The sequence below is a fragment of the Scaptodrosophila lebanonensis genome, unplaced genomic scaffold, assembly GCF_003285725.1.
Source record: "Scaptodrosophila lebanonensis strain 11010-0011.00,11010-0021.00 unplaced genomic scaffold, SlebRS2 tig00000092-arrow-pilon, whole genome shotgun sequence".
Taxonomy (NCBI): Eukaryota; Metazoa; Arthropoda; class Insecta; order Diptera; family Drosophilidae; genus Scaptodrosophila; species Scaptodrosophila lebanonensis.
This window is the reverse complement of record NW_022060566.1, coordinates 4544179-4571012: the sequence shown is the minus strand read 5'-3', so window position 1 is coordinate 4571012 and position 26834 is coordinate 4544179. Positions and strand designations below refer to the sequence as shown.

Below are 26834 nucleotides of genomic sequence, written 5' to 3'. Positions count from 1 at the left end.
CACACAATTCAATATCTCGAAATTTAGTAAAAAATCAATTTTTTTTTTTTTTTTCAAAACACAAAGCCCGGTCCAGTAAAACCTAACGCCTAATAATGGGAGTTATCAAGCAATATTTAGCCGGCCTTGCGGCAGCTTTCGGAGCCTTCTGTCTGGGCGCCTCGATTGGATGGTCGGGTCCGGTCGAATTCGCCGTTCTTTCGGGCCAGGCGTACAAGAAGTTCACACCAACTTCCGATGAATGGGGTTGGGTCAGTTCACTGATGACGCTGGGCGCCGCCTGTATGTGTGTGCCTAGTGGGATCCTAATCAAGGCGATTGGACGCAAAATAACGATGTTGTGTCTAGTGTTGCCTTACCTAGTTGGCTGGGCTCTGATCATATTCGCCCAGAAGGTGATTATGCTTTTTGCGGGACGTTTCATTGTGGGTGCATGTGGTGGCGCATTCTGCATTACGGCACCCATGTACACGACCGAGATCGCCCAGGTGGAGATCCGCGGTATGATGGGCTGCTTCTTTCAACTATTGATTGTGCATGGTGTGCTCTACGGCTATGTGGCTGGTGCCATTTGCACCACATTTGTGTTCAACATAGCTTGCGGTGTTCTACCGTTACTGTTCTTTGTATTCTTCGTATGCATGCCAGAGTCGCCAGTGTATTTGGCACAGAAGGGCAAAACGGAAAAGGCGGAGAAGGCACTGAAATGGTTGCGTGGCGGCGATGCGGATACCAGTGCCGAGTTGGGGGCGATGGTCGCATCCGGCAATAAGGAGAAGGTTAACATCGGCGAGTCCCTCTGCCGGAAGGCAACACTGAAGGGCCTCTTCGTATCGATGATGCTGATGTTGTTCCAACAGTTGACGGGCATCAATGCGATCATCTTCTACTCGACCGGCATATTTGTATCGGCCGGCACTGGAATGTCCGGTTCGACATGCACAATTGTGATTGGTGTGGTGATGGTGTTTGCCACCATTCTGGCTGTGCTAATTATTGAGAAGGTCGGCCGGAAGATCCTGTTATTAGTATCCGCAATACTGATGGCCATTACCACTTGTATAATGGGCTGCTACTTTCAATTTCTGCTGACATCGAATGTCGGCATTTTACCTGTTATATCTATTTGTATCTTCATAGTTGGTTTCTCCGTTGGATTTGGGCCGGTGCCTTGGCTACTGATGGCAGAGGTATTCGCCGAGGATATCAAGCCGATAGCTGGTTCGATTGCCGGCACAAGCAATTGGTTGTTCGCCTTCTGTGTGACCAAACTGTTCCCCATTCTGGTAGAGCATTTGGGTACTGGGCCAACATTTTGGATTTTCACCGTCATCTCTGTGGCGGCTGTAATCTTCATTTTCATCTTCGTACCGGAAACCAAAGGCAAAACCTTGGACGAAATCCAGGCTGAGCTTGGCAAGTCCAAAAAGGAGGCCGCATAAATTGCCATCAAACCATCTTAGCTACGACTCTCAACCAACTTACCGGACAATTCATCTTCAACGACAACCATCGAACCAACGAAAAGGAAAATTTTAAATCTGTGTGTTTAGTTTTTGGCAGTTCAATTGTCCCGACAAACAAATTAAATGTTTCACCATTGAAATAATCATTAGCAATAAATGCAACATATAAAAAGTTCACAATTCTCTCTAGCTAACAGTCTATAGTCTCTAAGCAAGCTATCAGCATTTGGCTACATCCTTAGGTACTTGTACATCCTTCCAGCACATAAGTATTTGCCTTGGCTTGTCTGAAGTGGATCGCTATCTAGCTACCTATAAATACTTAATTGGTTAGCTACCGGTAGCTAGGCCTGTATTGCTGCTAATGGCATTTCTTAATTCCTTGTGATGGTCCAGTATTCCACTGTATATTGCATCCCAAGGCTGAAACTGTTGGCGGAAGCGTCAGGTTAGAGGAACTTAACTTAACTTCTCAATCATTTTTCTATTAGAATCCTCAGGATTTCAAAACAAACGCCTACGTATATATTCAGGTTAATTTCCACCCTGTTGCCGGAAGCGTCAGGTCTTCTTAATCATTTTTCTATTGGAAGCCTCAATTGGTCCAAATAAAACAGCATTAAAAAAAAAAAAAAAACAGGTTTAATTTCCATTTGAAATGCCAAAACATTTTAAAAATACTTTCAACATTCTAATGAGCAATTCAATTTGTTGATTCATAAATACATTTCTGTGTTGTTTTTTTGTTTTTTAATTTTAAAAATATTCTCAAGTGCCCTTTTGCGAGTCTCACTGATGTGCTAATTAATTATTTATTTGTAATTATTACTAATTGTGCTTTGCACAGAATAAAGCTTACAATTCCTGTTTCCCCACATCCAACTGAGTACAACTCCTACAACAACAACAGCAACAACAACAGCAACAACAACAGCAACAACAACAGCAACAACAACAGCGTCAACAACAACTTGAGCGTAATGCGCCTAAAACTTTTTGTGTTTGTGCCAAAGGACCTAATCCGCACTTAGGACCGATATTAAATCGCATAAACAAAAACAAAACAGCAACAACGACATCGGTTGTACTTTTTTATTAACACCAGCGTCCGGAACACACATCCAACAACAACAACAACAACGAGAACAAGAACGGCAACAACATGCGAGCGAATTGTGTCTGTTTGTTGTTTGTCCTTTTTTGTTGCTGCTTTTTTTGTTTTGTTTTGTTCTGCTGCTCATTTCGAAGGAACCGTGCCGCAGTTTGAATAATTTAAATATAATAATCCTTTCAGGCAACTGGGTGTGTGCGTGTGCGTGTGTATAGCTCACATATTTTATTTTCTTTTATCCTGGCGCCTTTTGCTGTTTCTCTTGCACTGCTGCTGCTGTTGTTGTTGTTGTTGTTGTTTGTTGCGCCTTACTTGTATTATTCAATTATATTATTCATTGCCGTAATATTGTATTTTATGCGTTTCGACGGCAACAACTGATTTTCATGGCACACTGGCAGAAGCCACAAAACAGCCAGCCGACAAACAACAACCACAACAACAATCCACAACCGAATCGGCAACCATTTTGTTTTTTAATGAAATTATTTAAGATGCGTGCCCGAATCTCAAGTTGTTTGTTTGTGTTTGCCAATGGAGAATAAGTATCGGATATTGGATGTTCCAACTACTTACTATTCACGAAATTCGATCTTTTGCACACAAATGTTGATTTTATGCCCAGCGTGCAGCTAGCTCTTTGGCCATCAAACAAAGATACTAGCAAGAATGCCAACAATTGTTATTACAATAAAAAAAACGATCAAAATAAAGTGCAAAAACTAGACTCTATGGTCACGTAAACAGATTAACATCAACAGATTGTGCAGATTAATATCATAAATATAATATAATACACTCCGAAAGGTACAGAAAGACCGATTGAAGTGAAATTTAAGTTGTTTAAGCATTCTGTAAGCTTGTGTTTACTTTAATCAAGAGATTGGAAAAATGAGTGAATGGTTTGCTGCATTAATCAAATAATTTTAGATCTAAACTCAAATAATTTGAAACCTTTTTAAAGGGAAATATTTTTGAGCACAAATAAATGTAAATAAGGAATCGGGTTTGAAACATTTCGAAACAGTTTTGAGCCAGATTTGAATAATATAACCATTTCAATATAAGGAAATCTTTGTAGGATTATATTGCAATTGCAATTGTTGTGCCAATTAATAATAATTTAAAGACCAAAGCTTGGTTTTTCTGCACTATCCTTAATTATGAGATCTAGCCACTGATAGTCTGGCATAAAGATTGAAGAATATATCTATCTATATATCTTTACATTTCAAATGACACCATGATTCAGCGAGTCATAGCATCTTTAATACGTATACGCAATGTTGCCAGTTACAACAAGTATTTTATTTAGTATACAATTTGTTTACCCTGTAATACTCAAAAGGTAAGAATCCGTTCGTATAACTATCCGTTCCCCTGTGGCTTCTTGTCACACAATGTGGTTAATTCTATGTAAAAGACTGTTCATTTAAATAAATTCTCTTCAATTGGCTTTTTTTGTACAGCACTCTATTACTGTTTGGCAGGCATTTTCTAATTTTAAAATTTTAACAGAGATGTGTCTAATTTTATTTAATTTCCATGTTTTTCAACTTCGATTACTAGACGACTTTTTGCATCACACAACAATTTATAGGTGCTTAGAAGGCATTATGTTACACCCAAGCTTTTTTCATTTCCATATTTTGTTTTTAAAAAGTAAAGATAGGTCGTTTCCATTTCGATCAAACACAATTACACATGAGAATATCATACTTTTAGAAGTCAATTTTTTGTTTTGTTTACAAAATATTGCAAATATAACGCACAATTCCAGCATAAATAAAGCATTTGCTAGCATTTTATCGAAACTTTTTAATAATTGTTAATTCCTCAAAATCTTGTGAAACTGAAAAGAAATTGACAAATTGTAGACAACAGGGAAAGACTTGCATTTCAATCCAAATTCATTGTTTATTTAAGCTAGATATGTTTACAATAAAAAGCCCGGAATTGAGGCAAAGTAGAGTATTCATTTGCTTTTGTTTCAAACACTTTTATGATATTTTTGCTATTTTTAAGCCAAGCAAGAAAATTGTATAATGGCCGACTAACAAGCAGTAAATACTGCATATGTTGGGACATATGTACATATATACATATGTATGTACAAGTATATATAGAATACATGGAAATTTAAAATAATCTGATATGCTTGCTGTGCAGCCGAAGGCAAACATGAATTGTTGGCAAAACTTGCGGCTGGTCTAAAAATAATAATAACATACTATATACATTTATAGTATATTTCCATATACAATATGTGCATATATTTATATGCATTTGTATGTGTGTGTGCTTAAAACTAAACTGCCTTTAATAAAACGAGCCTGAATTTAAGGCGAGGGAGAAAAGAATTATTGCTAGTGGCCCAAAAATATTGTAAGCAGAAAGACGAAGACCACATGCTGACAAGCAACAAAAGTTTGCAGCGTCAACAATAACTAAAAAAAAAAAAAAACACACACACACATGCAGACAAAACTAAAAGTGTAGGAAACAACAGAGTAGCCACAGAAGAAGAAGAAGAAGCAGCAGCAGCAGCACAAAAATAAAGTAAATAAATAAATATGTAAAAATGCCAAAAAGATTGGCCGAAAGTGAAAAACTTTGATATGAATCTAAATGGCATCATCAGCATTGACTTTTGTGCCAAATGCGACACCAAGAACAAAAATAACAACAACAACAACAGCAAGGACAACAGCAACATCGCAGCAATGGCAACGCAATCAACGTTACTGCGATTGACACAGAGGCTGGGGGACCTGGGGGGATAGAAGCATGGCAGAGGGATCAAAATATAGAGCCACTTGCTCGCTTCCTTCCTTTCTTTTTTTCTCCTTTCTTTTCTCTTATTTTTTTGTTGACTGCCAAGAAGACAAGCCACGAAGCCAAACAACAATTGAAAGACAAACAACAACAAAAATTGCAAATCATTTTGCGGGCGTTACATTTTATTTGGTAGCATTTGGGGAATCCGAATCCATATCCGAATCCGATGCGGCATCCAAGGCGTCGACGACATCAACATCAACAGCTCAGACGATTTCGCATCACATGGTCGCTTCTGCGGCAACATTTTTGGCTTTGTAATGCAAATAGTTTGGCAACACGGGCACCCGATAGTTGTGTTCAACTGTAAAGCAAACGATGGACGACGAATGCGATGGAGAGAGTTGTGGGTATGATGGTTATACATTGAGGCACAATTTTGATATATGTATGTATACGAGTATTTTGCGTATTATTTCAACTCACTTTTGTAGACGTTGAAGCCGTTCTCGTCGGCTATGTAGTATTGCGTTTGGTATTCGTGTTCGCGACCCGGTATTGGCACAGAATCGTAGCCCTCCTGCACATTGATTACCTGATCGCCCACCAGCTTGTTGTACATTTTCTTATAGTTCACCAAACCGTTGCTCAGCGCCAACCTAAAATTAAAATTGTGAGTTCAAATTCGAATACTCGTACACTATCAGGCTTAAGTCAAATGATGGATATCTATAATTAGTTTTTTGGCAAACTATTCGTATTGCTCAAATACTTACAAAAGCTTTCTAAATATTTTAGCTTAAAGTTGAACAATCAGTGTAATTCCCTAGCCATCTCACATCTGCTTGTCAAGCAAATCTTCCAATTTTAAAAAACAAGTTGGCAGATTTTGAGAATAAGGGATGAAGTGGAATTTATTTCTAGTACTTCGTTGGCTAAGTAGGTCTGCTGTTTGTTAAGTTAAACAGCAGTAGTGCCTTAGACCTATTGAAATAAATCCTCGTATAATTGAAGTAAACATATAGAGAGAAAGCACATTCTAAGGCTTCTTTCTTTAGTGAAAGCTCTACTTAATTTCGGTTTCGCAGTATGGAAGAAATAACTAAAGAGTTATACCTATTGTATAGCTACCTTTTAAAGAAACATGATCTAAAGCCTTCGAGAAGATTCTTGATAGTGAATACTACTGCCAGTTGAGGAATTTAATGTTTTTACTACAATTCCATAACTTTTACAATTTAAAGTTTTGCAAAAATCATTGAAAAAGCTAAAAATAATTTCAAAACAAAATTCCTGCCCCGTTTATGTTTAAAAGCTACATTGTGGTTAAATATGCCAGAAGACGAGGTTTAAATATTGAAGCTGAAACATTTTGTCCCTTTTTTGAGAAGGTTCTAAAGGTATACAATATAGTATTAGTACTACAAGTATATATAAGATTCGTGCTGAACTAAAACCTCATTTCTGAATAAAAGCTCTAATTTTGTTAGATATTTCAGAATTTCCATCTAAATTATAACATTTTGTCCCTTTTTAACAAATGTCTGTTGAATGCTTGAGCAAATTCTTGAAGGAACAAACTGCTGCTACCTGAGCCGCAAAATTAAAAAGACAAAAATCCATTTAAATATCGGTGCTATAATGTAGTGTCCCTATACAAGTAACTAAGAGCAACTTACTATTTTTCAGGGAAAGTACTTTGGTTTGTGAAAATACTTTTGTCGTTCAATGTTTATACAAACACACATACACACACACCTACATACACAGTTACACGCATACACATACACATTTTTATTCGCACTTACTTATACTCAGCAGTGCCATTTGGATGCACAACGTGGTAATCCTCCAGCACATAAACCAAGGACTCTGAAGGAGCGACAGCAACAGCTGGAATTGTTGGTCTTGTGGACAACGGCTTGACTGTGGTTGTTGTTGTTGATGTTGTTGTTGTTCCTGTTGCTGGGGCTGGGGCTGGCTGGGCCACAGAGACTGGCAAGTCATCAAAGAAATAATCAAGATTTTCCTCTTCAAAATCCATTTGCGGAAATACGACCAATTGATCCTCATACAATGGCAACAGAGGAGATGCATTTGTTGTTGAAAAAGGCTTCCGTGTAGTTGTTGTAGTTGTTGTTGCTGTTGCCTCGACAGTGGTCGCAACACTATTGCCAACATCATCACCATCCTCAATGTCATCGGGCCAAACAACCAATTGTAATTCATAGACTGGCTGGCTGTTGACCCATTGTTGTTGCTGCAGTTGTTGTTGTTTGTGTGCGCTGTGCTTTTGTGATTTTGATGGCACAGTTGCTACTGCTGCTGCTGCTGGTCTTGCCACTAACACTGGCTTATTAGTAGTTGCAACCAAATAGTGATTGTTGTTGTTATTGTTGTTGTTGTTGTTGTTGTTGTTGTTGTTGTTGTTGTTGCTGCTGCTGCTACTGCCCTCCCACTGCAGTTGGATCTGGCAGCGTCGGTCGCGTCCATTGTCATGCAATGCCAATAGCTGCTCTAACGAGCCCATTGTCAGCTCGGCCAACTGCGCTTGACCCGTCGCTGCATTGCGAGCCAGATTGAAAGTCAATTTGCAGTCAACGTGTTGCTGCTCCTTGAGTGTCCTTGCTGCTACAGTTACAGCTGCTGCTGCTGCTGCTGCTCCTGCTCCTGCGTCAGTTACTTCTGGTGCTTCATCCGCTTCAGATTGCTCCCATGTCGTTGTTCCTGTTTCTGTTGCTGGCATTGCGGTCGTGTCATCGCCATTGCTGTTGTTGTTGTTGCTGGCTGAAATGCTTGCGGTATCAGCGTCGCCATCTTTGCTTTTCGTGGTCAACGTAGGTGTCATCCATGTTGCCGTTGCTGCTGTTGTTGTTGTTGTTGGTGCTGCCATAGCAGCAAGTAGCATGGCCTTTAGCACAATTAGTGCCAACGCATAGTGTTGCCACATTGATGACATTTTCAACTGCACTCTCTCACACGGGCACTCTACTCCCTCTCTCTTTCTCGATGTCTCCTTCTCTGTTTGTTTCGCTATCAACTGTGCGTGCGCCAAGCGCTGCTTTTGTTGTTCTTGTTGCCCAACTGGCATGCCTTGTATTTATACCCGAAAAGCCAAAGAATGCACTCAGCATCGACGTCAACGTCAGCATCAGCACCTTCTCTTCATTATCATTATCGCAGTCATCGGTGACGTCGAAGTCGACGTCAACGTCAACGTCGGCAGCAATTTAATCAACACCACTTTGCCAGTTACTGCCAATGGTAAATAATTGGACGGACGGCATTTCTTTTTCTTTCTTCTTGTTGTTTTTTACTCTTTTATTTTACCGTTAAGTCTGCTCACAATGCACACAAACAGAAAATGCAACGCAAAAAACAACAACAACAACAAATATAACGGTAATACGCATTTTATTATGCATATGAAGCGGCGTTTAACGGATGAGAACTGGATTATTATATGGCCAGCCTTCCATACATTTATTATTATGTGTCATTTACACAACCACATTTATTTTCTCGATCTGTTGGAGAAGCCAAATAAGTGTCGCATAGAACTTCGAGTAATACCAATTATTTATTTATTTCGTTTGTTTATTTTGCTCATTTTCTAAGCTTGTTTTTTTCATTGCATTCGTGGATTTTTAAGTTTAAAATTTCCAATTTCCAATTTTTTTTTGGTTTTCTGTGAATCTTCAAGCCTCTACGCAAAAACTAACGGTTAAAATAATATCAATGTCGATTTAAGAACATATGCTGGATAAGTAGGATGTGAAGATTACAAGAGATAATGAATGGAAAGCTAAATTTTTTAATTAAAGAGAAATACATCAGTTTTTGGCCAAATTTAATTTACAGGAACAATAAAATATTACAAATAAATAATAAAAACAATAAATGAATCAGAGTACTAAACGATTATTATTCGATTTCGCTTCGGGCTTGTCACTTAGTTGTTGTAATTCGAGCACAATCTGGTTTTTGAGTGTCCGGATAGAGTTGTACAGAATTTCTGCAAATAGCCTGGTCACCCTGTTTTGACAAATGAAAAGCCTGGCATGACGTCTTTAGGGTCATTTCATTACTGCTGCCTGCTCTCGTCTTTTATTCGAAGTGCTGAAGAAACGGTCTTTCGGAATACCTCCTCTGGCCACTCTATGCTCAGCTCGTTTATTCGGCGGGCTTGGCTTTAGGGCTCGCGGTACGCATATAATTCCGCTCCACACCTCCCTCCCCCCTCTGGACATGCATCGCTGCTTTTCGCATTGCCGTGCATTGTCATCTTCAGAGATGGGTTGGCGTTCGCTGCTCATTCTTTTGGTCATTTGGGCGACATCATTTATAATAAGATTTTCGCGTTGTAAAATTCAACCATAACCCATGCTCCCTCCCCCATTAAAAAAAAAAAAAAAAAAAAAAACAATAAAAAAATCCGTTGCATTTTCGGTGCAAAGCGGCGAACAGCATTTGGGGCCATTAACGATGCGCCTGTTTGGCTTCGCTTGGATGCAGGGATTCTGCAGATGACGCAGCGGCGTCGCTTTGCTCACGACCTCGCTGCCGACGTCAACGTCAACGTTAAAGTTGGCGCCAGCTTTGACGCTGGCTTTGCCTTTTGTTATTGCATTTCTTTTGCGCATCTTGCATGTTGTTCGTGTTGTTCTTTCTGTTGTCATGTGTCATAAAAAATATTTTATGTTCTTAAGCGCTGAATTATAAAGCAGATTTTTGTGCTCACATTAAAGAATTGAGAATGCCCCCCTTAAAATGCATGACAACGTTTTTAAAGTTACTGCAGCCAAAAAGCGGGGCTCCCAGAGCTTCATATCACAACGAAATATGTATGTGCTGTACACTGCCTGCCCCCTGGGTTTCTTGTTACTGGAGCACAGGCGGAACATTATTTCGGATGCTTCGGGGACTACTATGGGTCTACATTTAACAACAACAACTTCTTGGCCGTACTTTTTGTTCGATTTTGTAACAATGATTTGGTTTTGAGAACACTCGATTAGCTCCCACCCCAGCTCGAACTGACAGTAAAACAAATACCCTTCCTGGCCATTTGAATTGGATAATTGGGTCCAGCGGCCTGTTGATTGTTTTCAGAAGGAAGCAGCCGCAAAATATGCAAAGTTATATTTGTATTATTATTTTAATTTTCATGCGAACGGCACAAACAAACAACACACACACAGCATGCGTCTTTAATGTGCAATTTGTCAAAACTTGTTTGATTTATGAGTCAACGCCAGCAACAAGAACAACAGCAACAATGCCAGGCAATAGAAATAGCACCAGAACAACAACAATAATAACAATAGCAAGTATAACAACAACGACGACGACACAACTGTCAAACAAGGAACAAAACTTCCATCAGCTTTACAGCTTTCCCACCGCGCCGCCGCCCCATTCAACGGGCACTGTTACTGCCCAGCGGCCGCTTTCCCTGCTAATCGCCAATAGAACTTTAAACAGCAGCAGCGACAACAACAACAACAACAAAATTACCAACAACAGCAACATCAACATCAACAAAGAAGTGTAATGTAATCTGAGCCTCAACAAATTGGTCACCAGAGTTGCCATCCTCGCAAATCTGTCGCTGTAGATTGAGGTTTTGATTGTTATGCGGGCGTGTCTGCGTCCGTGTGTGTGAGTGTGTGTATGTGAGTGTGTATGGCATGTACATGAAGAATTTTCCTGCGAATATTTCCCAGCAGTTGGCGCAAATAGTACAGTACATACTAGTTGTTTACTTTACAGCTCATTTAAATGCTGCAATAAGAACAACTCAGTTATGGAATATTCGCTTGAATGCATTTTCCGCTCAATTACGAATGATGCGGTCAGATAGGCAATTAATTTTTTTTATAATAACAGCTATATTTTTAGACTACTGTTAAGATTTAACGGCATTTTATATGGCAGAAATTATAAAAAAAAATTGAGTTGGTTTCTCAGTTTCAACAAAAAACTAGATCTGCAAATTGGAACTAATAGAGTTTTATTAAAATCAAGCTAAATTTCTAATCGAATATTTTAGTATAGCGCCAAAACACCCAAACACTACATAGGATTAAGTTATCCAGCATCATTTAAGACCTTAGCTAAAGGCAACGTCAACTCCTTCAATGTCAAGTCATAAAGTATTTAGGTTTTATAAGACAGTAGTTTTTGCGAGTTGAGCTTTAATTGCTAACAGAGCTTTTGGGGTTCTGAACACTGCACATAAAGCTCTCTAATTTAATCATAAGAAGGGAGAAATGCACAGACTATAAACCAGGCTTGTGGATATAAGATAGAAGATCTTACAAATGGTTTTATTGTTATAGGCAAGGGGAAACAAATGTTATGGTTTGGGTAACATTTCATTTCTAATGCAATAACTAGTATTAAGGACGCACTAATCAGTCGATAGGAAATCGGAATCTTTGATCACTGAGAACAAAATTGATCAACCTCAATGGAACAAGCAAATATTTACAGTTAGATATAACCAGAACTTTCAAAATCTTCAATAACTTTACAAATTGTAAAAAAAAAAAAGAAAATGTTGGGTATTTCCTACATAATTCACCAAAAAAGCAATCTGATCTGGTGGAAATAATCTGTTATTTATATTTTTTTTAAAAAAGAAAAAACTGTCAAAAAAAATTATCAAAAAATACCATTGAGGTAATTAGTTGAAAGGTAATGATGACCACTGGAAATGTTACGAGTACAGCTCTGGAACTGCAGTGTTGCTTTCATATTGTGGCTTTAAGTATAGACTGAAATGTAATCGTTGGTTCCAGCTGCTCCCCAACTTAAAGGCATTTCAATTATTTTACAATTCACTTGAATTTTATGCGTTCCAATGCCTCCACAAGTGCAATTCATTTTATTTCATTGACTAAAGTTATTGGCACTTGAGCCAAAGAATCGAGCCATTAAAACCAATAATTTGTAATTCCAATTCAATAGCAGTTGATGAATTTTATTGCTTGAAATGCGAGTAAATTAATACAAATTGAGTGAAGGGACTACAAATAAATAGCATTCTACCCTCCAGTGCTGGCGATGGGTATGAGATGTGCAGAGTAGAGTTGCAAATATTCGATAACCAGCTCAGCAGATATATAAGTACTTACATATATGCAGACTATCTATATCAGTTCGGCTCTTTGCATTGCATATCAGATTTAAATTATTTCAGCATTTCGCCTGCAAAAATACAAAGATATTAAGTGCATTTTACCGGTACTGATACAGCCTCGAACATTACAGGTACAGCTCATTAAACAGTTGCGGTTGTGGTTTGATTCCGAGCTGACATGTCGAGACAAGAACAGTCTTGACTTGATGGCATCTTTAGACGAAAAAAGGGTTTAAAATATCCAAAATATTTACCAGTTTAGTCCACTGTGTCATTTAATATCTAAAAGCTTATATTCAATTTAATATATTTCTAGACTACTTTACAGGCAATCCAATTATTACGATTAGCGCATGGTGAATAATTTTCTATTATTGTATTGCCAAAATACTAAATTATTGGCAATGTTAGATTTTTGACAAAGTGCAACAAAATCTTTTAATTGAATTATTATTAAATTGTGTAAAATTTGTTGAAAAAATTCGTTAAATGTGGTCCTTATATGCAGCAACACAAAGATATAGTATAGCCTGATTTAGCTCGATGATCGCCGCATGAGTGTGTCAGAAAGCTGATGATGCTCCGAAGGATATCCCGTGCAATGGCTGTTTCGGCAGTCCACCGGCTAATCCTCTAAAGAGTGAGGCGGGTTATGGTAAAAAGCTTTTCGGACAAACCTACGGTTAAAAATGCTAAACGAATAGCGTCCGAAAAATGTGAAAAGTCGGACAAGACCTACAAGTCACTTCAACACAAATAGCACCAGAGATAAAAGAAGTTCAGTCCAATACCCTTTATACGAGACCCTTAAGATTTACTCGTGAATTTCGTAACCTTCGATTGCCTATTTGTAGATCTAGCTTAGCTTCACATGAACCCTTTCGTATGTTGAGCTCTAATTACAATCTTTTTTCACACAACATAGCCTTCGAACACTCCATTAAGACTATTTCATCATTAATATACTTGATTCTGATAATCTCTAATCCTATCTCACTCTACTACTTGTTGCACTTGTTTGAATTTTATTTGTAAGTTATACTATTTAATATACTGAATTCTTTTGTATATTTATAAGGTTTTTTTTAATTTCTTCTTCTTATTATTATTGTTATATTTACATTGTTAGTTTTCTTGTAAAGTTAGCAGTTCTTTGTTAACTATAATTAAATAAATAAATATCGTAAGTCGGGTATAACGCGAGGCTGGGTGCAAAGTCAATTACATACAAACGTTTGACAGTCCATATAATAGCAATTGCATATTTGTTCTAACGAAACTATATATAATTTTATACTTTTCCACACTTGTTTAACTGTTTCGTTGTTTCGCGGCATTTGTGCTTACATTGCATTTTACATTAATACCTTAAATATTATGTAATTCCGCCAATTGACCCACTTGGCCAATGAATGCCACAACAGGTTTCCCGAAGCCAAAAGGCAAAATAAAAAAATCAAGAACCAAGAATCAATAAAAGCTTAAAACGTAACGGTGCTCAGCCAGCATTATTTAATTAAACAAATTTGTGGCAATAAAAGCTTAAAGGCTTCATAAAATGCCGCCCACGTGTACCCGAAATATACGCCACAATGCGAACAGAGGCGATCATATAAAGAGCTGGATGAGTTGAACAGGTGGACCAGTAACAACCAACAACAGCAGCAGTAAACAGTGGCAGTAACACTAACAGGAGCAGCAAATAACATGAACGGTTTTTTGGGTTTGGTAATGCTGCTCAGTGCAGTGGCGGCGTCGGAGAAGCCACCAATGCCAACAATGGCCACACTGACCACCACGACAACAGCCAGGACTACAGTCAAGGCAAAGGACGATGTCAGCAACATGGACAAACGCGACAAGAGACAACTGGTAAGCAAGATATAAACAATAGCCACCATATCTTAATATATAACTGATGCAAGTTATATAACAAATATATACATCTGATTATTTTTCGCCAGTCAGAAGATATATACATATTTCAAAGGTCCCTACAAATCGTTTTCTTCCCTATTTGCTTTTGCCATGTGTTGCAAATACATACTCTTTTTTCTTTTTCATGAGAGGTTATTCCTTTGCATCATTCTTTCTTGCATCATCGTTTATATATACATACATATCATCCTTTGCTAGTCCATGGCTTATCTGCCATGTCTTTAACATGTCTTTGTAAATGAAATTTGAACTTTGCATTCGTGCAGAAAAATAAAATATGTAATCAAACAGTCGAAATAAAATAGTTAAAAAAGAATACTCTTTACGAATAGGATATGCAATTTTTGTTACAGAGCGGAAACCTTTATTTTATTATCTTATTAGGGTAGTAAGAAAGTTGTAGTTTTTGCCTATTCAGCAACAATTTGAATTGAAACGAAGAAACACAAATAAGTGTTAAATGGTTAAAATGTAAGGTTTCTTAAATCATCTTCTCAGTCATCTCATTCATCTGCAACAAAATAATATATTGGCGATGACTTAGCAATTTTCAACCACTCAGATCATCCGTTACTTAAAACCGCAAACAAAGCTTAATTTATTTGTTTCTTAAATCATCATCGCATTCATCTCCAACAGGAATATATTTGTGCGAAGCTCAACCAAATCTCAACCACTCAGATCCCTCTTTACAACTAAATTAAGGTCAACCGTTTCGATTTCCTTTCTTAATCTTCAGTTGATACATCTGCAATATATTTATATATTTAAATAAGAACACAAAACATCCACCTGACAAGCGAGGCTATCAACAAAGTGTTTATTTGTCTTGCCTCTTCTTCATCAACTAAATCAATTACCGTACGTTGCGGTTAAAAACGAAGTCAATTCTTCTAGCTCACATTTAAATAAGTAATCTTAGGAAAAGCCCAAAAAATTGTCAATTAAATGAAGGTTAGATTTGTGAAAATCGTTCAAATAAGACTTAGGGGTTTTTAATGAGCGCTTACTATAATAAATCCAAATGATCCTGAGCCTTTAATTTAATCAAATATCTAGATATTGCTTCTCACTCCAAACGTTTTCTTTTACACCTTTGCCTAAAATACAGCCAGAAAAGTTGACAAGAAAGGGGAAACTTGTATATAAAGCTGTTGACGAATTAGCATAGCTGGGGCCCCCATAAGTTGAGCTCTAAAAAGTAATTTAATTTAAAATTTGTCTATTTCGACAGCGAAGCAGCAATGGCTACCCCATATTCTTTGATGGCGTTAATCCGGGCGTGCAACCAATTTCGGTCGTAACGCCGGTGGCGTCGAATGCGAATGCCCAGGTTGGTGGCCAACAGCCGAGCTTCTTGCCCAACTTTGGATTTGGCAGCCAGCAGCAACAACAACCATTGCCCATCATTGGAACACTGGTCGGCAACCTGCCGGGTCTGCAGGGTGGTCTGCCCAATCTCCTGAACGGCCTGGGTCCTCTGGCTGGTTTGGGGGGCTTGGGCTCGCTTGGCGGCCTCAATTTGGGCAACCTGGGTATCCTTGGCAACCTGGGAAACTTGGGGGGCAATGGGGGGCAGCCCATTCTGCCGCCTGTGCTCGGGAGCAACGGGAACAGCAACCCAGCCGCCTCCTGTCCCATCACACAGAGGCTGACGTGCCGCTGTGAACCATTGTTGTCGCTGCAACCACTGCAAGGATTGTCGCTGCAACAACCACCCAAGGCCCTGGGTTCAACGCGCCAACAACAACAACAACAACTGCACATCACGAAACAGAATGTGCGACGAAATGCCGACGGATCCCGAGAACTGCGTCTGGTCCTCAGCAATGGACTGATTATCTATCAGCATAGCGGCAAGGAGCGTGCAAGCGGCCAACAAGGACAACAGGGACAACAGGATGTCAATGTGAACCAGGGCTACTACACACTGCGATTGGCCGATGGGCGCTACTTCACCATTTTCTATACCATCAACGATTTCGACTATACGGTCAAGGCAGATGTTAGCAATGCGCCGCCCAAATCCGATTTCGACGATGAGCTCAATGGATTGCTTTAGAGCATTATTTATTCATTCATCTTTTTTTTTTTTGTCATTCATTTAGGATAACTTTTCCTACAGTTAATGGTCATCAACATTTAAAAAAAATACAAATGCCAGCTTATGTTTTATCGAAAGCAACTCTTAGAACATTTGTGTAGAGTGGAATAATAAAAGAATCTTTCCAAATAGCTGGAAATACTGCAGGATCGCAGAACAAATTAAAATGCTTTGGCAATTATTGAGTCCAGAGGCGATAAAGACACTAACTACAGCTATTACTAATTAGAATAGAATTACACGCATAGTCTTTTGATTGAAATAATTTGACAATTAATCAACAAGAGCGAGAGAGAAAAAATGAAGATGATTCCATTAAAGATTTACGCTTGGATTTGGCGAAATTGTAAACACACTGAGTAAAAAAAAGTTCGACTTGCCTAGAAAGTATTTAAAAAAGTTAAAACAAGAACCAGATTGCTGAAACTTTTTCAAATACGGAAACCTAATATTTAATTTAGGAACTCTACGAAAAAACTGAAGAGACTTAAGAGAGGAGAATTTAAACAAACTTGCAATTATAAATAGATTACTTACTGAAAAAAAAGAAAGTTCCACTTGGCGATAAAGTATTTCGAAAAGCCAGATTGCTGAAACTTTTTCAAATACAAAACCTAATATTCAATATAGACACTCTAATTATAAAGAAAAGGGGCTTAATAGAGTATTGGGAGGGAGAGAGAGAGAATTTAAACAAACTTGCAATTATAAAAAGATTACTTAGAGTTACGAATACTCTGATACTGAAAAATAAGAAAGTTCCACTTGGCGATAAAGTATTTCGAAGAGCCAGATTGCTGAAAATTTTTCAAATACAAAACCTAATATTCAATATAGACACTCTAATTATAAAGAAAAGGGGCTTAAGAGAGTATTGGGGGAGAGAGAGAGAGAGAATTTAAACAAACTTGCAATTATAAATAGATTACTTACTGAAAAAAAAGAAAGTTCCACTTGGCGATAAAGTATTTCGGCTCTTCGAAAATTTGCTGAAAATTTTTCAAATACAAAACCTAATATTCAATATAGACACTCTAATTATAAAGAAAAGGGGCTTAATAGAGTATTGGGAGGGAGAGAGAGAGAATTTAAACAAACTTGCAATTATAAAAAGATTACTTAGAGTTACGAATACTCTGATACTGAAAAATAAGAAAGTTCCACTTGGCGATAAAGTATTTCGAAGAGCCAGATTGCTGAAAATTTTTCAAATACAAAACCTAATATTCAATATAGACACTCTAATTATAAAGAAAAGGGGCTTAAGAGAGTATTGGGAGGGAGAGCGAGAGAGAGAATTTAAACAAACTTGCAATTATAAAAAGATTACTTAAAGTTGAGGAACTTTTATTTCTAGCACTATGAATTTAGCATTCGATATTAATTTATATCTATTCTCATTTGAGAATATGTGGAGAAACATATTGTGCAAATTTTTATTAACGACAGACGTTTTATGGAAATTATTTGCAACAGCAATCCGCTCATTGCCCTATTTTGAAAGTTCTTGCTTCGAGATCTAAATATTTTGTGCAAAATCGAAACCAACGCTATCTTTTTTTTACACCACAGCCCAGCCCAGCTCTATTAACTTCTTCGTAAATCGCCAACGTTTCTCCCCCTTCATATTGAATACTTATGCATGAATTGATCGAATGTTTTGTTTGTTTATATTTTTTCGAAATCCTTTCTGCCATAAAATGTTCGGAACAAACGCTTTGCTCTATTGCCTCCATTGCTCTACGAACTGCCGGACGGTGTAAGAGAGATGGGGGCTGTGGGAGCCGCTTATGAAAAGTTTGCAACAAGTTCGGGCCGAACATTGTGGCAAAAGCCATTGCTCCATTGGGGCCCCAACTTTTTAGCAACTTCATTTTTGTATGCTGAGTGACCCAACGTGACAGAGAAGGACAAGAAAAAACCATAAAGTTGATAATTTGCTTGCTTTTATTGCCATTCCGATTGTAGTTGCTATGATTGCTGTTATTGTTGTTGTTGTTGTTGCTATTCTTGTTGTGGTTATAAGTAATTGTTTTGAATATAAGAGAGCATTTATGGCTATCATTTTTGTTGGCGTGATGTTCCCCAACAACAATAATCAGGCCATGAATGGACAGACAAGAAGCTCCGAGATTCGAATTAGCTGATGGATGGCAAATGACAGATGAGTTCCGATTGTTATCTCACAATATTTGATGAGAAAACATTTCAGAGTTGAATCTGATAAATAAAACTGATCAAATACATATGCATATATAAACAGCTGAAAAGTTACTTCAAGAAAGACACAAATCTACAAGCTGTGGTGTTGTTTCGAAAACATTCCTCATAAGCTGTAGTTCTCACAGCGAACGCTTCTGAAGGCAGAAATATTCCTATGGGTATTAGATATATTTGTTCTATAATTGCATATTTTAATGCGCAAATCAATACTTTGGAATTGTCGCGGTAATAACTCATTAGCAGATAAACTGATGGGCGGGCGAACCCACAAACCAATTATCCAGCTCGAATATGAAAGTTCTACGAGACAGACGGACATTCGGACAGACAGACAGACAGACAGGCAAAATGGGACGTGCTTGGTGGACAGCAGTAAGCCGCAGACAGGCAATATGCCAGAACCGAAGTCCCAGAGCGGCGCTTCACAGAGCCATGGACAAGTGAAAAGTTTTCGAAAATCATAAATATAACCGCACCCACAACTCTGCCGTAGCGTCCCAAGTCCCCCCACGCAACACCAGCAACATTGCCGAAGCCAACGATTGTTAGCCACAATGGCAACAATTGAAATCGCATTCGTTGCCATTACCAAATGAAGCTTAAAGCAACAGCGCCAGCTGGTCGAACACTGCACGGCACCCGCAATCCGCAATCCGCCATTCACCATCCACCAGCAACAACAACCATCCCGTCGCCTGTCATTCCGACAGCCGCCAATCCTGCAATCCACAACAGTGGCCAGCAAACCGTAGTGAGGGATAGATACAAATGTACGAGTACTCGTGCATAGAGAAGCCAGAGGCACCCCGTCATTTTCCCAGGCATCGTCGCTGGCGGTAATTACGCATTACCAGCTGACTGCCACTTAATGGCTAGCAACGTTGAGAGGTTAGCTCACCTCCCCCTCCCCCTCCCCCAACACTCGAACACCTAAATGTTTTCACAGAGCCAGAGTCATGCACTTGTCAAAATTGAAAGAATTCATTTAGTTTTTAAATGTCAGTTCCCTTTTCAAACGGCTCTTTCCATACATAGAAAACTAAAATACTTAAATAATATTTTTACACCGATTTTTGTCTTTTAACTCTGATTTCCAATCGTTACCATAGCAGCTATATAAAATAAAAAGGTTTCCTATTAACTCAATCTGTATATGGATAGGCCAAGTCTATTTGCCAAGTTTGGCGTCCCTAGCTGTTATGGTTCGAAATTGTTTAGAGTTCATACAGTCGAACAAACAGACTAGCTTTCGTCATTTCTCAAATCAAATTCTCTCATTACATTACCCACAAATGCCTATCATACATCATCAGGTTGAGGATATAAAAAATGAGACTGTAAGCGAATTCAATATCATCTGTAAATGTCGTATGTGTTCTCCTATATATGCAAACAAAAAGTCATATTCCATAACAAGATAATTGACTTCAGGAAACCTTAGAAATACAGTAAAATAAAAGTCGGCTCCGCTAGCTGTTATGGTTCGAAAGTTTTTAATGTTCATACTGTCGAACAAACAGACTAGCTTTCTTACGTCTCATCATATGCTTATCCTACTTCGTCAGGTAGAGGATCCACAAAAAAATGTTCCAAGAAAACAGACAGTGAGGTTAATATCATCTGTAAATGTCTTATTTGTTCTCATATTCCTATAAAAATCATATTCTATAACAAGAGAATAGATTGCTTTACTTCAGAAAACCTTAGAAATATAGTATGTACCTTTTAAATAAAAATGATTCGACAATGGCTCAAAGCAATTGAACCCCAGAATGCATTCCAAATATCTTTCTCTCTCTCTCTCTCTAACCTCAATATTGTTTTTTTGTAGTGTGCAGACAATTGAACACAGAGCGTTCGGCATTGCTTTAAAGCCCAAATGCCAGAAGCATCTTTAAGTTGGACGCATCATTAATTCGACAGAATGCTCCGCCACATTCGACTGACCATTTGGCTGACTGAGTGACTGAGGGACTGAGTGAATGACTGACTGACTGACTGACTGACTGACTGACTGGGCCATGGCTCGGTCCTCTCCGTGTTTTTGTTTGCTTTGTTTTGCAGCTTTACGCGTTACTTCAGCTGGAACAGCAGCTGCTCGGCACCAATAACAACAGCAGCAGCTTCAGATTCAGCTTCAAGAGCCTCAGATTCAGGTTCAGCTGCAACATGAGGTCGGTGCATCCATTAGCAGATATGAACGCAATGGCGGCAACCACAAACTAACCAACAACGGCGCACATTCTGAGTGACCAGCAGGACTCTTGACTGCGCGACACATCTCCCCCGGGTAGCTGCCCGGAAGAAAAACAGTCACAGCTCCCTCTCTCTGTCTCTGTCTATCTCCCTCTCCGCCAAAGTAAATGACCCAACACGGCAGGACTGTCGTGTCGCGTCCTTTCGATGCAGGCGACAAAACTGCCGCATTGTGGCAAGCCGCTGTGTGTGTGTGTGTGTTGGTTCTGAGAATGGCCCTCACGCTGGCAACGTCCTTGCTGCGCTCGGCCGCTCAACTGCTCGGATGTGTGATTGGCGACGGAAAGCGGCACAGGTACGTACGTGCGTTCTCAGGAAACGCACTAGTCCTGCCGTCCCGCCACTCCCCCAGACAGTGATGTCGCTCTTCATATCCAAAACAATAACCAGAATATCCAAATAGTAAGTACAACAGGTCTAGTTATTTATTTATTTATATTTTTTTTTTACTTTATTTACTAGTATCTGCTAAAAATAGGGAGTAAACAATGTTTTTTAATCTTTAAAATAAACAGTTTAAGCTAATTACGAATCTTACTCGATGCGAAAGTTTTATTTGCTGTTGACAAGTCGATATTTATGTAAAGAAAAACATTGCAAAAGGAAACTCGTTTTCCTGAAAAGTAGCTTTAAAAACTATGTAAATAAATCAAAAAGTCCCTTCTTGAATCACGTTCTGGACCAATGGAACACTTCTTAGTACTCCAGCTAGAGAGCCACATTTTTTAAATCCAAAAATTGTCGTTTACCACTTATAAAATCTTAAGAGAAAATCCTTATATCGAAGAGCAGTTTTATGTATCGGTGGGATTCTAATAAATATATTTTAAATAATACTAATATAGCAGTCGTTAGTTGGTTTTGCCTTTCTCCAATATTTCCCACTTTAAATATATAAACATACATAACTCTCGATAAGATAGAAGTTGGTTTTTTTCTCTTGATTTTGTTCATTTTTTATTACACATTAAATGTACATATATTCCGGCATGATTTTATTTTAAAAATTATATTGATTTGTAAATTATTATAATAATATATCATTTCAAATTAAGCTTAAGCCTAAACTCTTAAAAACGAAACCAAATCAAACAAACAACAAAAAAAGTGCAGATTTTGCAAAATAAAACAGACGACCTAAATATAGTAAGAGGGAATCCCCCCTCTTATCAGCTTTGGAACCAGTATCTAATAGCTTTAATTTCGAGTAATACTTTAATTTACTTAACAACTGTTAGCAACTATAAATTGGATACTAAAAGTCTCAAGAGGCATACGTTACTTGTATTAAATGTAAGTCAGTTTTGGATAAATGGGTCACTTATAAGTAAATTTCAATTTCAAGTTTAATATTAAAATATAAAATCCCAACAGAACTATCCATTATTATATTTTGCTGGCTAAGGGCTTTTAATGAGCATTGTTTTCAAAGCACAAATAAATAAATATATCACTTGAATGAAATGGAGAGATAAGGTATCCTTTTTTTGTTACTTTCCCTCCAAGACAACGTGGCTGAAAGCCGCACAGAACTGCTTGGAAAAAGGCTAAGGTAACAGCACCAAGCAATCTCCATTACTATTGCCTCCCTCCTCCCCCTCCCCCTTCACCACCATCTTCAGCTCTTCCTGTGCATGCTGTGCGTTACAGAAATTGGTCACATACCCCAACAACAACAACAACAACAGCAATAGCAACAACAACCACAGGCGGGAGCAGCAAATAGTTGTAAATTGTCGAAATCGCAAACAAAAACTGAACAGCAGCGGCAAAGCGAACTCGAGCTCGAGCTCGCAAAAAATCAATGGACTTTGGACAACAAGCGTCCACCGCTAAATAAGTGGGATGCGGATGCGTGAACTAAAAAAAATCACACACACACCCACACACTTGCCAAACAAAAAACCAAAAAAAAAAAAAAAAGTAATTCGGATGCAAGAAAGCGCGGCCAAAGAGTTGCACAAATAAAGGATCAGCGCAGCTGAAGTTAACGTGCCTTGTTTTGGTTCCCAATTTTGTCTGGTTTTATTGCCCTCTAACCAGGATTCGCTGCAGGATTTCAATGTTGCCGACCAGTTTGCTCTAAATTGGTATTTCAAAAATTTGTATCTAAGTCTAAAGTCATAAGAAGTCGTGTCAGTTGCCATATTATAGGTACATATAAGGTGTGCTCGTCTGTTCGACTGTATGAACATCGAGAACTTTTCAACCATAACAGCTAGAGGCACCAAACATGGCGTGTGGAATAGTCTTATCCATATGCAGAATAAGTTTATTGCAAACCGTTTATAGTTTCATTATTTTACATAGCTGCCATAGAAGCGATCGATCCAGTAATCATTCTTTGTAATATTATCATTCTGTTTATAGAGATATCTTGGACAAATCTGGTATTTAAAACAAGTTTTAAATAGTGTTTTATGTTAAACTAAAATCAGCCACAGGAAAGATCGGTGCAAGAATCAAGGTTAATACCAACGTTTTTTTTTCTGTATTACGATATGATAATCACATCTAAATGAAGAGAAAAAATGCCGGAAGCAACTGATGCACCAACATGTGTAATTTTTGATGATAAAGAAGGATAAACATTTCTTTGTCTTCCAACTCCCAGTACTTACAAGTAAAGGTGTTAAAGCAGGTGGAAGTATTGTACAAATTTTAATATTCTTTGGTGGGAAAGCTTTATCAGTTTCCATATCCACTAGAAAGAGATGGTTACTCTGTATTTAGTTTCTTCCAACATCTGTAATTCCTGATGATAAAGGAAGATAATTAGTTTATTCTCTGCAAACTCCTAGTGGTAAAAAGTATTCCACAACCTATACTAGATATTTATTCGTTGGCAAGCTATATCTTTTGCTCCTTATATTATATTAAAGACACTAATCAGTTTCCAAATCCACTATAAAGATATGTTTCCTCTACTTATATTTACTTTCTTCTTGTAATTCATAATGATAAGGGAAGATAATTAGTTCAGTCTCTTCCAACTCCTAGTGCTTACTAGTAACGGTTATTATTTAATTAATTATTGGAAAGCTATATCTATTGCTCCTAATATTATATTAAAGACACTAATCAGTTGCCAAATCAACAAGAAAGCTGCTTTGCATTCGCTTTAATTACCCAAAAAAAAAAAAAAACAGTTTCTTAAATGTTTGATATGAAAACTTTGCAATTCCATCTGTGCAGGGTATCCAGTGTGAGTTACAGCTGCCTGCTTCTCCCAGCAACTTCCGCTTTGTCTCCGCTCCATCAGCCCAACTCCTGGGTCTTCCTCGCCAGCGCCGTTGTCCACAATGCAATTCTAGCAGCCTGATGTTGCTATCCGCGCACGTAACCAACTTTAACCCACTTTTGTTAGTGCGTGCGTGTGTGTGTGTGCGCGCGTGTGTGTGTGTGCGAATTGTGGGCAAAATAAAATCAACAGCAAATAATTCATTTTGGCGCGCTGTTTTTTTTTACTCGCACACTTTTGACTGTTTTTCCCGCACCCGCGCACCCCTTTTGTTATTGTTTTTGTTGCCCTTTTTGGTGCGCTAATTTTTTTTTTTTTGTTTTGTTTTTGTTAACAGCCATGGTCGGGCCATGGCGCAGGACCTTAAAATGCTTTTAGCGGTTTTCACTTTAAGCAACAGACACTCGGACACTCATCATCCCATCCCCACCCTCCCCCAGCCAGAACCGCTGACCAAACTGGAGTTCTAAGCTGCCTGCTGAGCTCTTAAGGAGTCACTTGTGTTGATATTTTGTGCAGCAAAAAAAATTACAAATAATAATAAACAAATTGAAATTTTGTTGCAAAATGAAACACTTGAAGAAGTTGGGAAATGGCAGCCAACAGCTTAGCTGAAAGGGCAATTTTTGTGGAAACAGACTATAGACCGACTATAGCAGAGATAAACTCCTCCGATACTACTGGACCTAACAACATTAGGGCTGTGCACTATAAAGTAATGCTAAAAAAAAACTACAACTATCAACTACATTCCGGCAGGCTAAAGATTTCAACCTATTGCCATTTCTTCAAAAGACTCGAGAGAGAGACTCGACGCGGCACTGTTACTGTAAAGCAGGTCCTTCGATACTCCCCTTTACCCCATTATCTCAAAACTAGGGAGATCACAAGTGAAGTGGCGTTTTTTAGACATAGAAGACGCCTTTAATAACATCTTTTCTTCTGCGATCAACCAATCTGTGGCAAAACTATGAGCGAAAGGATCGAACCTTGGTTTCATCCGACAATTTGGGGCACCCTTTATTAGTTTGTTATTGATTTTAAGCTTTTATTTAAAAAAAGGGAGTTTAAGCAAAGAGATTTTTCTATTACTCGCACTTGGAATATTTAGAACGAAATTCAAAGCTGTTTTTAGAAACGCATTTTGGCTCCACAATAAATCCATTGTACATTTACATATGTATTCAATAATTTTGAACATCGAAATACTCACACTGTAAATAATCACACAAACGAACATTTGTAGGCAATGAAATAAATAGAAAAACCCGCTCGATCTTATTTGTATACACTATTATACTTATATTTATTTCCTTAATTTATGTTACTAAAATAACGATTAAGCGGCTTTAACTTTGAAACACGAACGAGCCATGAAAGTTGAGAATCAACATTTTGAAAATACACGATATACAATACAATAATTATATTTTTAAACGGTTTTAATTGAACGCGGTTTGAAAATTGAAAATCATGAATGTTGCACGACTTTATTCAATGTCTATTTTTACACGGTTTTTTTTACGCGACTTTTTCTGGAACCAATCTACCGTGTAAAAACAGAATTAGGTGTATATGCCATTTAGAAAAGTGGAGTGCCAACTTAAATTAAGAAGAGTTGTCCCTATCGAAAGACCCGCTCGATTTCCAGGTCCTATTTGTATAAAATATTTTTCGTATACTTATAGTAGTATATTGTATTGCAGAAGACTTCAAATCTTCGATTATGATCTAAACGTGAATTGATGACAAATGTTTTTGTGGATGCTAAGCTATTAAATGGATTGAAATGCTTCACTCATTTAATAAACAAAACGTCTACTCGTAAAGAACACTCTTTATTGCTTAATATATAGTATAGTATATATATTACTTTTTTGCAATAAAATCAAAAACCTTTTCAAATGATAATTCTGTTACCCACTAGGTTTATATTTTTAAGGCGACCTAATAACTTTCATTATCTAAATACGACATGCATATGCAAGGGCGTACGCAGCTTTAACAAAAGGGGGGGAGCCGAAAAATTAAAATTTTGATTTAATAAAGCACGATTTAAAAAATAATTTATGAAAAAACTTCATCAAATCCAACTCAGTTCCATTTTTAGGCGAAATAGAGCGTCATAATAATGAACGTGTGGTCGACTTTATATGGCAAATTTTTTAGTAGGGGCGGACAATGGCACCCCTCTGCCCCCCCTTGCGTACGCCCTTGTACATATGTATATGCATGACAGTGAACGTATACTTACTTGTATTATTTTGTCCATATGTGTATGTGTGTTTGCAATCTTTAGTTCCAATTGATTTGTCACTTTTTTAGCACAAGTTTTACAAAAAGACTCTGCGCATGATAAGATTAAAAGGGGATTTACAACTGCATACAACTAGTAATACGAGTATATAGTATAAGTATAGCTTACAATACAAACTGTCTGTACTCGTATGTTCAGAACATTGCGTGGCTTGACCCAAATATTGGGGCAATAAATGTTTGTCAGTCATTCACGTCCACGTCCACGTCCACGGCCAATATTCTGGTTGCTACTGCCGACTAAAGACTGACTGCAA

The 26834-nt window shown here is 38.0% G+C and overlaps 3 protein-coding genes across 3 annotated transcripts; 2 read left to right on the top strand and 1 right to left on the bottom strand.

Moving 5' to 3' along the window:
- On the top strand, positions 1-1646 carry LOC115627218 (facilitated trehalose transporter Tret1-2 homolog). The gene has a single exon (XM_030522840.1). The coding sequence runs from the start codon at positions 96-98 to the stop codon at positions 1440-1442; it is 1347 nt and encodes a 448-aa protein (XP_030378700.1). The 5' UTR covers positions 1-95; the 3' UTR covers positions 1443-1646.
- A 3990-nt stretch (positions 1647-5636) lies between these two features.
- On the bottom strand, positions 5637-8314 carry LOC115627399. Its single transcript, XM_030523054.1, has 4 exons — positions 8156-8314; positions 7164-7615; positions 5842-6014; positions 5637-5719 (listed from the first exon to the last, which is right to left on the bottom strand). Exons 1-4 carry the CDS (start codon positions 8312-8314, stop codon positions 5637-5639), a joined length of 867 nt encoding a protein of 288 aa, XP_030378914.1.
- A 5892-nt stretch (positions 8315-14206) lies between these two features.
- On the top strand, positions 14207-16499 carry LOC115627398. Its single transcript, XM_030523053.1, has 2 exons — positions 14207-14371; positions 15672-16499. The coding sequence occupies exons 1-2, from the start codon at positions 14207-14209 to the stop codon at positions 16497-16499; spliced, it is 993 nt and encodes a 330-aa protein (XP_030378913.1).
- The last annotated feature ends 10335 nt before the right edge of the window (positions 16500-26834 follow it).